The 12,080-nt window shown below is 35.3% G+C and overlaps 1 protein-coding gene across 7 annotated transcripts in view; it reads right to left on the bottom strand.

Moving 5' to 3' along the window:
• Positions 1-12,080, bottom strand: part of GRIK2 (glutamate ionotropic receptor kainate type subunit 2) — a 704,801-nt gene that overhangs the window by 223,786 nt on the left and 468,935 nt on the right. For 6 of the 7 annotated variants that reach the window (XR_007724833.1, XM_050786670.1, XM_050786673.1 and 3 more), the window contains one exon: positions 525-731. Coding sequence is in view for 5 of the 7 variants with exons in the window: in XM_050786670.1 (XP_050642627.1) it covers positions 525-731 (207 nt within the window). In the remaining 2 variants the exon portion in view is untranslated. Of the gene's footprint in view, positions 1-524; positions 732-12,080 lie in introns of those variants that run through there. The other variant, XR_007724834.1, reaches the window with a different exon arrangement.

The following is a 12,080-nucleotide window of genomic DNA, read 5'->3' as shown; positions in this document are numbered from 1 at the left end:
CTAATTAAAAATACTAAATACTAATTAAATACTAAATTCCAATTACAAATAAAAGGTCTGATTCTTCCAACTGAAAATAAGGAAAGAAACACCCCTCCTCACCCCCTGTTCTTAGAATACTTACTTTAAAAATTCATAGTTATAGGTCCTTTCTCCCTCTCTCTTTGAAATGTATGTAACTCCTTTAAAAGCTAATTACCTCTTGCCAATGTTATGGCCCAGGAAAGCGTTTCTCAAGGACCTGGGAAGTATCTCTTTGAAATGTAATAATCAAGAGAGATAATGTTCCATCTCTCAGTTTCTGTGGAAAATGTAATCTGTTTACCTACACAGGGCTATATATCCCTCTTAGATTCTTTTATATTTAGTGACAAATACTATCTAGCTTAAATAAAATTATTGAAGGAAATACATACTTGAAATACATCACTGCTCTTTGTAGTTACTACTCACACACATCAAGAAAAAAGAGTAAACCTTGTAGCCATATAACAAACTAATAAATAATGAGGGAAGGGACTTACATGATCAATTAGTTCACGAACCATTCCATTCCATTGTCCATTGGCATCATCCTGGGCTCCATATTTCCCATCTTCCACAAGTCTAATTTCATATGTAAAGCCAAGGATTGTAGATAACTCTCTGAGGAGATCAATGCAATAGCCTTCAAATCGATCATTACCATAGAGAGGTTTGTCAGACTTCTTAAAAAGGACATAGGGTTCTTCCTGAAAACATTGAACAAGAAGAAAAAAGGTAACAGTTATTCATGAAACTAATCATCAGAATTACAGCTTTTCTTAGAAGACAAAAAATTTCTCATTTATTTAGGACAAAGTCAACTTTATTTTCTTCTAATTAAAATTAATGAAGTCTAGAATATTAAAAGAAAATTCAAGTTTTGTAGGAAATAGTAGTGCTTTACAAAAAAAAACTTAACTATTATAATCTCACCACAACTATATAATAAAAATACATTATATCTTATATCTTATGCCATAAATCTTATACATAATGAATAACATGTGACATGTAATATATGCTATATAATACATGATATCCAACATCTAATTTCACCATGATAATACCCCAATTTGAATTATATCATTTAATCAATATCTGGTATGCTGTTTCCATGGGATCTATGGATAAAATGAATGAAAAAAATTGTTGACTAATTGCCTACTATGTGTGAAGAATTGGAGTGGGGACTTTTTATATATATAATCACATTTTGTCCCAACAACCATGAAAATTACAACTACTATATTTAATTATAATTTAAAAATAGTAATTTACTTTAAAATATAGATGAAGAAGGCCAGGCACGGTGACTTGCACCTGTAATCCCACCACTTTGGGAGGCCAAGGCAGGTGGATCACGAAGTCAGGAGATTGAGACCAACCTGGCTAACACGGTGAAACCCCGTCTCTACTAAAAAATACAAAAAAAATTAGCCAGGCGTGGTGGCAGGCACCTGTAGCCCCAGCTACTTGAGAGGCTGAGGCAGGAGAGTGGCGTGAGCCTGGGAAGCAGAGCTTGCAGTGAGCCAAGACTGCGCCACTGCACTCCAGCCTGGACAAAAGAGGGAGACTCCATCTCAAAAAAAAAAAAAAATGTGTATATATATATATATATATATATATATATAGAGAGAGAGAGAGAGAGAGAGAGAGAGAGAATGAGAGAGAGAGAAAGAAAGTGATCTTAAAAGTGATCTTTATCAAGTGTCTATGCATTCATTCAACATCATTTTATGGAGCACCTATTGTGAGCTAGCCCTCCTCTATATAAATAGAAATCCTTGAGCCATGAAGTTCATGATAAAGAGAAGAAAACAGTTAACAAATGCCTAAACAAATACAACACATATTATCAGATCCTCCTAAGTGGTATAAAAATATAAAAGAGGTCAATAGAAAAGAAAACAACTGCAAGGTACTTGGTAAAATAAGACAAGACAAAATTAAGTAATTTCCTGAAAGCCTTTCCAGGGAAGGTAAGAGATGAAGTATAATCCAACAGGTGAGAAAGAGTCTAGACACTTGAAACTCTGAAAACAGAGTATTTCAGGCCAAGGACATAGCAAGGTAAAAAGCCCTGAGATCAACATAATACTGGAGTGTTTCAGGAAAAGGATAATTGGCAACAGTGTGACAGAAGTCACATCCAGTAAGTGAGTTAGTTGGCTGAACAAGATGAGAATAAAAAAGGGGTGCGGAGTCAATTTTTGTGAGGCTCTGCAAATTAGGCCCTGGAAGAAATGTGTATGTTTAACTAAGTGCAAAAAGATTCCATGCATTAGCACATTTTATTGAAGGCACTTTCACATGGTATGGCAGACTATGCTGCTATGAATAAACCAAGGTGCAACAATTGGTTCTGCTATTCAATATTTGCTCATGGGCAAAGTCTCTGCTATCTTACAGGAAGCTATTACAGAGTGAGAAAGCTTAGCAAATTCCCATGCCAGTCCACCTAGGAATGTCCTCACCCTCTTCCCCAACCCCTGGAGAACAACAGTCATCCCATGAGAGCTATCCTAAAGGAGTTTTAGACATGACAGCCATGTGTCAGCTTGCCCACACTCATCTAAGAAATAATCAAGATTAGTTTCATCTTCTTCCCATCTCTGTGGACTTACCTTATCTCTATACTGTTGTATGTACCCTGCAGCCTCACCTTCTGTTATTCTGACCCTTCTAAATGCTGCCACTGTGTGTTAAAGAAGTCCTGATCAGAGATTGGCATATTCCATATCTTCACCTAATTTTTAGAATGACCATTTTATCTCCCTACTCTGCTGGACTGTACCCTGAAGACATTGCTTGGTTTTCAGCTCTCTTTCCTACAGACTATTTTCAATTACCTCCACATCCCTTGGAGACAGAGGCACATTTGGTGTTTTCCCTGCCCCTCATTGCTGTTCCCACACCATTTGTTCCCCTGCCTTGTGCAATAACTTCTGCTCCTCTGAGACTCATGCCACCCGCTAGACCAGGCTCTCTCTCTACAATTGCTGTCATTCAATGAAAGCTGGTTCAAAAGTTTTATTAAGTAGGAAGAGAAGCCTTTACTCTTCAAATATTTGGCTAATGAATGATAATTCTGTTTTCTAATTTTTATTATTCTCAGTATATTCAAAATCCACCTACATGAAGTATCCAACACGGCTGATCTCTTAATTCTTTTATTTCCTCATTACCAAATTATTTCTCTCATTGAAATCTAGTCTCTCTTCCACATGGTCACAACTGCACCCTGCATTTGTCAGAAAATTAGGATTTCTCACAGCCCACTCATCCAATTCATTGTTTAATCACACCCACGCCTATGCTCTTCAATCACACAAAGACACCCAATTCAGTGAACTCACATTTCCCTCCTATTTATCAGTCCCCTCCTGACTTACTTCATTATTTGGCCCCACATTCCATGGTCCATTATTATAATTTCTCAGTTAAATGTTGATGTTCCTAAAATTGGTTATGAGCCCATCCTTTTTTCTTAAAATTTTATCCCTATATTTTTTCTGATCCACACACATCAAATTCAATAATATCTTTATCCTGATGACCTCAAAATTTATACATTAGGCCCACACTTCTTGCAAGTCTTAGGCACACATATCCAATAGCACTTGTCAGCAAAATTTTATGTCTCATAGACATGATTTTATGTCTCACATTTAACATGTCCCAAATACACTTCTTGTTGTCCCTAAAATTTTCACATGTTTTCAGTTTTCTCTGCTTTTAGAAAATGGCACCATCATTACTCTGCTACTCAAACTGGTCCGTGAGTCATCATCTTTGCTTCCCTTTCTTTTAGCTCATTTGCTTCAGAGTAACACAAGGGAAATTACTGAAGGATACATTGAATTATCTCCCCACTACTACTTGAAATCATCACATAGATTCCCAGTGTGTTTAGAATAACATTCAACTTCATTGCCATGGGTTCTAAAACCTGTTGTTCTACCACTTGCTCTCATCTCGGTAAAAGGCTTCACAACTCACAAAACTGATTAAGTCAAAAGCCAGGCAATCACTCTCAAACTCTCTGTCTTATCCTTTGTAAATGCTGCAAGTTCTCCCCTCAAAATATATACTGATTCCACTAATTTCTTTGTACTGCCCCTGATAGAATTATGGTTCCTGTAACCTTTATTTCTAATCCGAATTCCTATTGTAACTACCTCTTTTGCTTTCCGTTTCTTTCCCCTACAGTCCATTCTCCATAGAAAGTCATAGCAATCTTGTGAAAATTAAATCTGCTTTTATTATGCATTTGCTTAAAATCCCACAGTGGCTTTTCATTAAAACTGGAATAAAATAAAAACTATTTATCCTGGTCTTCAAGGCCTATTCTCTTTGAGCTTAGCTTCTATTCCCTCTCTTTCTCATTTTATTTCAGGCATTGGCCTTCATTTTGGTCTTCAAACTTGCCAAGTTCGTTTCTAGCTCAAGGTCTTTGCTCTTTGCACTTGCTTTTTATTTATTTATTTTTCTGACAGGGAGGATCTATCCTAAGATCTTCACATGGTTGTTTTCTCATCATTTAAGCCTGTGCTCAAATTTCACCACTTCAAAGAAACCACATATATATAAGTTATCTCTTTCCTCTAAGGTACTCTCCATTATTCTACCCTGCTTTGTTTAGTTCACAGCCCTCATCCCATCTGAAATTTTATTTATCTTTTGATGTACGTGCAATTCTTTCTTCCCCTATTATGACATACACCTATGAGTATAGAGGAATTAGAGATTATGTTCATTAATTTATCTCAGAGCATAGAAGAATATGACTGGCAATCAGTTGGTGCTCATGGCGCATATGTTAAATGAATAAAATATTCATCATAAAGGCTTAAAACTTACCTTTCCCTCTTCAACTCCATTTTCTTCTCCTTAAGGTCTAGATATCCTGTTTTCTCCCAGTTTCACAAATACAAAGCAATTTTCCACCTCAAAGCCCTTTACCTGTTGTTCTGTCTGTCTACAAAGCTCTTCAAATGGTGAGCTCTTTTCCTTCCTTTAAGGCTCAAGTTAAATATAAAATCTTTCCTTTAGTTTTATCTAAAGAGAATCTTCTCTGTTATTCTCTATCTCAATATTATATTTATTTTCTCACAGTACTTAAGTCATTTTCAATTGTTTTACTTATTTGTTGGTTTACTATTGGGGGTTTTTGTCTCACTTTTCTAAAATATAACATCCATATGAACTCATTATAACATCTTCCATGCTAATACAATACCTAGCATATAGTAGGCAGTGTCCAGTAAATACTAACTGGATAAATTATTGATAAATTAGTTACTTTTATAACTCAATTTTCTCAATTCTAAATATATTTAACAATATATGTAAAGTTGTTTGGGGAATTAATTAAAACAAATCTGGCAAAAATCAGCTTCTTAATATAATTGCATTATTTCAGCTTCCCAATAATTTTTCATGGATTTCTTAAGCTAGGCATCACAGCTCACACTTGTAATCCCAAAACTTTGGGAGGCCGAGGTGAGTGAATCACATGAGGTTGGAAGTTTGAGACCAGTCTGGCCAACATGGTAAAACTTCATCTCTACTAAAAATATACAACTTAGTCGGGTGTGGTAGTGGGTGCCTGTAGTCCCAGCTACTTGGGAGACTGAGGCAGGAGAAGTGCTTGAACCCAGGAGGCAGAGGTTGTAGTGAGCCGAGATTACGCCATTGCACTCCAGCCTGGGAAACAGAGCAAGACTCTGTCTCAAATTAATTAATTAATTAAGACTTAATTTTTCTAGCAATTTTAGGTTCACAGCAAAACTGAGCAGAAGGTATTGACATTTCCCATATCTCTCTACCCCTCCCAGAGGCCTAGTCTACCCTACTATCAACATCCAGCACCAAATCAGTACATGTTCACAACGGACGAACCTTCAATGGCATGTGATTACCACTTACAGTCCATAGTTTACATTATAGGCACATTCCTGGCGCTGTCTATGTTATGAGTTTTGACAAATGTATAATGGCATGCATCCACCATTGTAGTATCAGTGCAAAATAGTTTCAATGCCCTAAATATTCTCCATGCTTTTATGTATTCATTTCTTTCTCCACTCTAACTCCTGGCAACCATTAATCTTTTTAGTAGCTCCAGAGTTTTGTCTTTTCCAGAATGTCACATAGCTGGAATGTGGCCTTTTCAGATTGTATTCTTTCACTTCGTAATAAGCATTTAAGTTTCTTCCATGTATTTTCACAGCTTGATAGCTCATTTCTGTTTTGTGCTGAATAATATTACATAGTGTGAATATACCACAGTTTATTTGTCCACTCACCCACTGGAGAAAATTTTGGTTGCTTCCAAGTCTGGGCTATTATAAATAAAGTTGCTATAAACATCCATGTGCTGGTTTCTGTGTGGACATAAGTTTTTGGTTTATTTGGGTAAATATCAAGGTGGATGATTGCAAGATCATATGGTAAGAGTATGCTTTGTTTTGAAAGAAACTGCCAAACTGTCTTCTAAAGTGGTAGCTCCATTTTCCATTCCCACCAATAAGAAATGAGAGACTGCATTGCTCCACATTCTTCCTAGCATTTGGTGCCGTCAGTGTTCTGGATTTAGGCCATTCTTATAGGTATACGGTGATGCCTCGTTGTTCTAATTTGCAATTCCCTAATGCCATATGATGTTAAGCATTTTTTTCATATGTTTCAATGCAGTCTTATTGGGACTATTTTCATTTGCCATTTAAATTTTTGTAGAGGTTAAATAATGTTCCCAGGTCACATAGCTAAGAAGAGGTAGAGAACAACTAAGAAGAGCCAATAAAATAAGAGGTTTGAACCCAGGTTTTTCAAATTCCACAATAACTACTTTTCCCACTATTTTAGGTTGCTTTCTACACCATAAGATCATTTGGGAGAAAACCATATATGTTGGATTTTTAAACTGAATCAGATGGGAATCAGAAATTAATCTGTTAACTACATCCAAAGCTACATATTTGAGTTTAACATAAATAGAAGAACAGTTAGGATCTTGTCGATTTTTATGTACCATTTGATCACATACAAACTTTAGTCCCCAGGGGTACACAAAGTACTGCAAATACGACAGATGTAGTGCCCTTCTACCCAAGAGGTTATCATATCCTTTTGCCTCACTGCTCTTCCTGGCCTGCTAGTCTTTCAAGTGATAAAACATTTCCACAGGTCATAGTTTATCTACCCTTGTTATCTTAGAAAGGGAAGAAGTCCTGTGATGAAACAGCTTTCTGGTACTGAGTATTCACATTTCAGACATATTCAGGTGTTTCTTTTCCTGGTGCTCCCACAACAACTTTTGAATACTTTTACCATAGCATTTATTATATTGAGTAGTAAGTGTTGATATATATGTAAGCCTTCTGAACTAGACTTGAGCGATTTACTGGGCAAAATGGTTACTTAATTTTGCTTCAAAAGTACCAAACATTCCCTGGCACATAGCAGGCTTACCAATAAAATGACTGCTGAAATGAATTGAATACAGATGGATTGCTCTGGTCAACTGGGGAAGCCAGGGAAACCTGAGCTTGAAGGAAAACAATTCAGACAGTTAAGTTCCCCTATGAGGCTTGGGCATGATGGTAACAAATCCTCAAGTCACTAACCCATGTACAGAGGGTTAAGGACTTGAGGAGAATATCATATTCCCTTGCAGCATAGGGGAAAGACTGAGAATACTGGGTTGGTGGAATGGGAAAAAATAAAGCATGTAGGTATAGTAAATTAGCTCTATTGACTTCATACTTTTGTTTCATTTAGGTTACTATTTTCAAATACGGAGTTTGTTGTTTTGTTTTGTTTTACTTAAAAGGAACAAAGATCAACAATTTGTCAACTCCCATGACTAAGCAATAGTACTATTTAACATTTCCCAAGCACTTACCATGTGCCAAACCCTGTTCTAAATGCTTTACTTGGATTAATTCAATTGTATTCTCCATAACAACTATATGAGGTTAGTAATATTATTTCTATTATGAAAAAAACTGAGGGAAAGGATGTTAAGGTATTTTTTTCTTTCTTTTTTTTTTTTTGCCCATAGTCAATAGCCAGTATACAACTCAGCCAGGCTGACTGCTGGACCACTTACCCATCCCTCCCATACTTCCTTGATTAAATAATTCTTAGTGATCATTTCCAAACTCCATATGAATATAAAATTGTAAATAGTTCATTACATAATTAAACACCTGTTGTATGACTTTTTTTTTTTTAATTAACAGGGATTCACCACTGGGCTATATTTTATGCAAAATGGTATTAATTATTGAACAATAAAATCAAGACAACTTTATGGAAGAAAATAAGTAGTAAATATATAATACACAAAATTCATTTTCTACATGACAAATCATCTGATTTCTAAATAAGAGCACATCTTTTTAACATAAAGTATTTTAAGAATTTATGAAAACATCATCTGTTAAACTAAACTAATCAGATTTAGGTAGCAACATATGATTATCTAAAAATGCCTTTTCTTCTGTTTGCATTGTTAAATTATAATTGTCTCTATTTTAAATTAAACTATATTCCAAAGTACTTTTTATTTATTTTTCACAGAAACTGACTTGAACACTGGATAAAATATAATAAAAGTTGGTGATTAGTTAGGAGTGTGTGAAGCATATGAGGGATATATGCGTGCAAGAAGTGAAAATGGCAATATAATTGTAAAAGTTATTAGGCTATTTAAATCTTATTAATCTAACTTGTTCTACTAGCCTCCTACCTGTTAATTTGATTTCCTTCAACTATAAGCTAATAAAAAAACTTTTGTCATAGGCAAATAAATTTGTTGATCCCTCTGTGATTAAAAATCTACTTAGATATATGTCTTAAACAGGTTTGCACATCACTAGAAAAAAAATATGTGTGGTCTGAGTGCATCCTTTTAGTATTTATGGATCTCCACAATGTCAAATATTACTCTTCCCATATTTAATTCTGATAAGTAAGATGCAGTTTTCTTGCTGTGATTCCTATCTCCAGCTACACTGTGTCATAGGATAGTTTTACATCAAGTTATGACTCTCCTTTAAACTCTCTTTCTCTGTTTCACACAGCACAAGGATAAATAATAACCTCACGTAAGAAAAGAAAAATGGTACCAGAAGCAATTACTGTATCACATACCAAGTTCAATGAATAATATGATAAAACTCTCCTGGGCAACTTCACTGATTTCTCATATAGTCTTAAATCTCCACATCAGCATTTGCTAGAGGTAAAGGCACTTCATTCCACTGGCATCTGTAATAAGGATTTGTCAGCATTTCTACTATCAACCCCAGTTTTAAGGAACCCAATAACTCATGTATTTTTATCTGCATTGGACTGGGAGTTGGCACAGAATGAATCCAAAATGAAGTTCTGAAAAAGTAAAATATGTTTTAAGGTTGAGGGAATAAAAATGTTTTATTTAAATATAATAAAACTTTTAATTATTATTATTATTTTTAATTTATTTATTATTATTATACTTTAAGTTGTAGGGTACATGTGCATAACGTGCAGGTTTGTTACATATGTATACTTGTGCCATGTTGGTGTGCTGCACCCATCAACTCGTCATTTACATCAGGTATAACTCCCAATGCAATCCCTCCCAATGATAGGCCCCGGTGTGTGATGCTCCCCTTCCTGAGTCCAAGTGATCTCATTGTTCAGTTCCCACCTATGAGTGAGAACATGCAGTGTTTGGTTTTCTGTTCTTGTGATAGTTTGCTAAGAATGATGGTTTCCAGCTGCATCCATGTTCCTACAAAGGACACAAACTCATCCTTTTTGATGGCTGCATAGTATTCCATGGTGTATATGTGCCACATTTTCTTAATCCAATCTGTCACTGATGGACATTTGGGTTGATTCCAAGTCTTTGCTATTGTGAATAGTGCTGCAATAAACATACGTGTGCATGTGTCTTTATAGCAGCATAATTTATAATCCTTTGGGTATATACCCAGTAATGGGATGGCTGGGTCATATGGTACATCTAGTTCTAGATCCTTGAGAAATCGCCATACTGTTTTCCATAATGGTTGAACTAGTTTATTTATAGATTCAATGCCATCCCCATCAAGCTACCAATGAGTTTCTTCACAGAATTGGAAAAAACTGCTTTAAAGTTCATATGGAACCAAAAAAGAGCCCGCATCTCCAAGACAATCCTAAGTCAAAAGAACAAAGCTGGAGGCATCACACTACCTGACTTCAAACTATACTACAAGGCTACAGTAACCAAAACAGCATGGTACTGGTACCAAAACAGAGATATAGACCAATGGAACAGAACAGAGTCCTCAGAAATAATACCACACATCTACAGCCATCTGATCTTTGACAAACCTGAGAGAAACAAGAAATGGGGAAAGGATTCCCTATTTAATAAATGGTGCTGGGAAAATTGGCTAGCCATAAGTAGAAAGCTGAAACTGGATCCTTTCCTTACTCCTTATACGAAAATTAATTCAAGATGGATTAGAGACTTAAATGTTAGACCTAATACCATAAAAATCCTAGAGGAAAACCTAGGTAGTACCATTCAGGACATAGGCATGGGCAAAGACTTCATGTCTAAAACACCAAAAGCAATGGCAGCAAAAGCCAAAATTGACAAATGGGATCTCATTAAACTAAAGAGCTTCTGCACAGCAAAAGAAACTACCATCAGAGTGAACAGGCAACCTACAGAATGGGAGAAAATTTTTGCAATCTACTCATCTGACAAAGGGCTAATATCCAGAACCTACAAAGAACTCAAACAAATTTACAAGAAAAAAAACAAACAACCCCATCAAAAAGTGGGCAAAGGATATGAACAGACATTTCTCAAAAGAAGACATTCATACAGCCAACAGACACATGAAAAAATGCTCATCATCACTGGCCATCAGAGAAATGCAAATCAAAACCACAATGAGATACCATCTCACACCAGTTAGAATGGCGATCATTAAAAAGTCAGGAAACAACAGGTGCTGAAGAGGATGTGGAGAAATAGGAACACTTTTACACTGTTGGTGGGATTGTAAACTAGTTCAACTTTTAATTATTTTTAAAGCATATAACTCATGTATCTCTCAGCTTTTATCTAGGGCTCGATTATCTTTTTCATATGTTAACCCTGAGATATCAGTGTCTTACTTATGCTACTTAAAACATAGGAACATTAAAATGTAAATTGATTTTAATGTGATATATATAAAATATCCCCTGGTATTGCAATGATAAGACTAAACTAACCAATGTATTTACCCAAGCATATATTGAACTCTTACTCTGTCCCAACACTCTTCTAGGTGCTAGGTATACAACACTGAACAATGAAAAATTAAAACAACACAGAAAAATTCCTGCCCTTATGGAACTCCCAATCTAGTGGTGAATTTGAAATACATTCCAATTATACATTATTCTGTATTTATTTACACGTCTACTTTGCTTCATTAATTATCAGAAGTGGAATGTGGAATGTTTTCACAGGCTACGTTTTTGAGAAACAGGGACACGTGTCTTGTTTTAGAGCGCTGTGGTGAATCTCAGAACATAGGATGCTGTAGCCCACAAATCATTTATTTTGAAAAATAGACAGGTATATTCAGGTAACCCCAATCATGTTCTTGAATTTATCCTTATGATTAAGAAACTTGTAAAGTTTATTTGTGGCAATAGCTGAAATTCTAGTTTCTTAAAGATATCAATGCAATACATTTAGAAAATATTACCTAATGGTGCCTTTTTTTTTCCTCCTTCATGAACATAGGGTTCACAAACAAACAAACAAAAAACCCTCCTTTTTAAAAATAGCATCCCTATGGGCCAAATGAAAAAAAAACATAATGGTTACAAAAATAATAATCTAAGATTAAAGTAAAATTATGGCAATTGAAACAAAACTGAGCAGTTCATATTTTCCTGAAAATAATTTATAATTTCCTGAAATTTCATAATTTCCTGAAAATAATTTCCTTCTCTTTTCTGAACAGTGTGTTCAGAGTCTCTATATCTTATCACTGCCCTCTCACTGAGGG

This window comes from Macaca thibetana, chromosome 4, assembly GCF_024542745.1.
Source record: "Macaca thibetana thibetana isolate TM-01 chromosome 4, ASM2454274v1, whole genome shotgun sequence".
In the NCBI taxonomy this organism is placed as follows: Eukaryota; Metazoa; Chordata; class Mammalia; order Primates; family Cercopithecidae; genus Macaca; species Macaca thibetana.
This window is presented reverse-complemented; position numbering and strand designations above follow the sequence as displayed.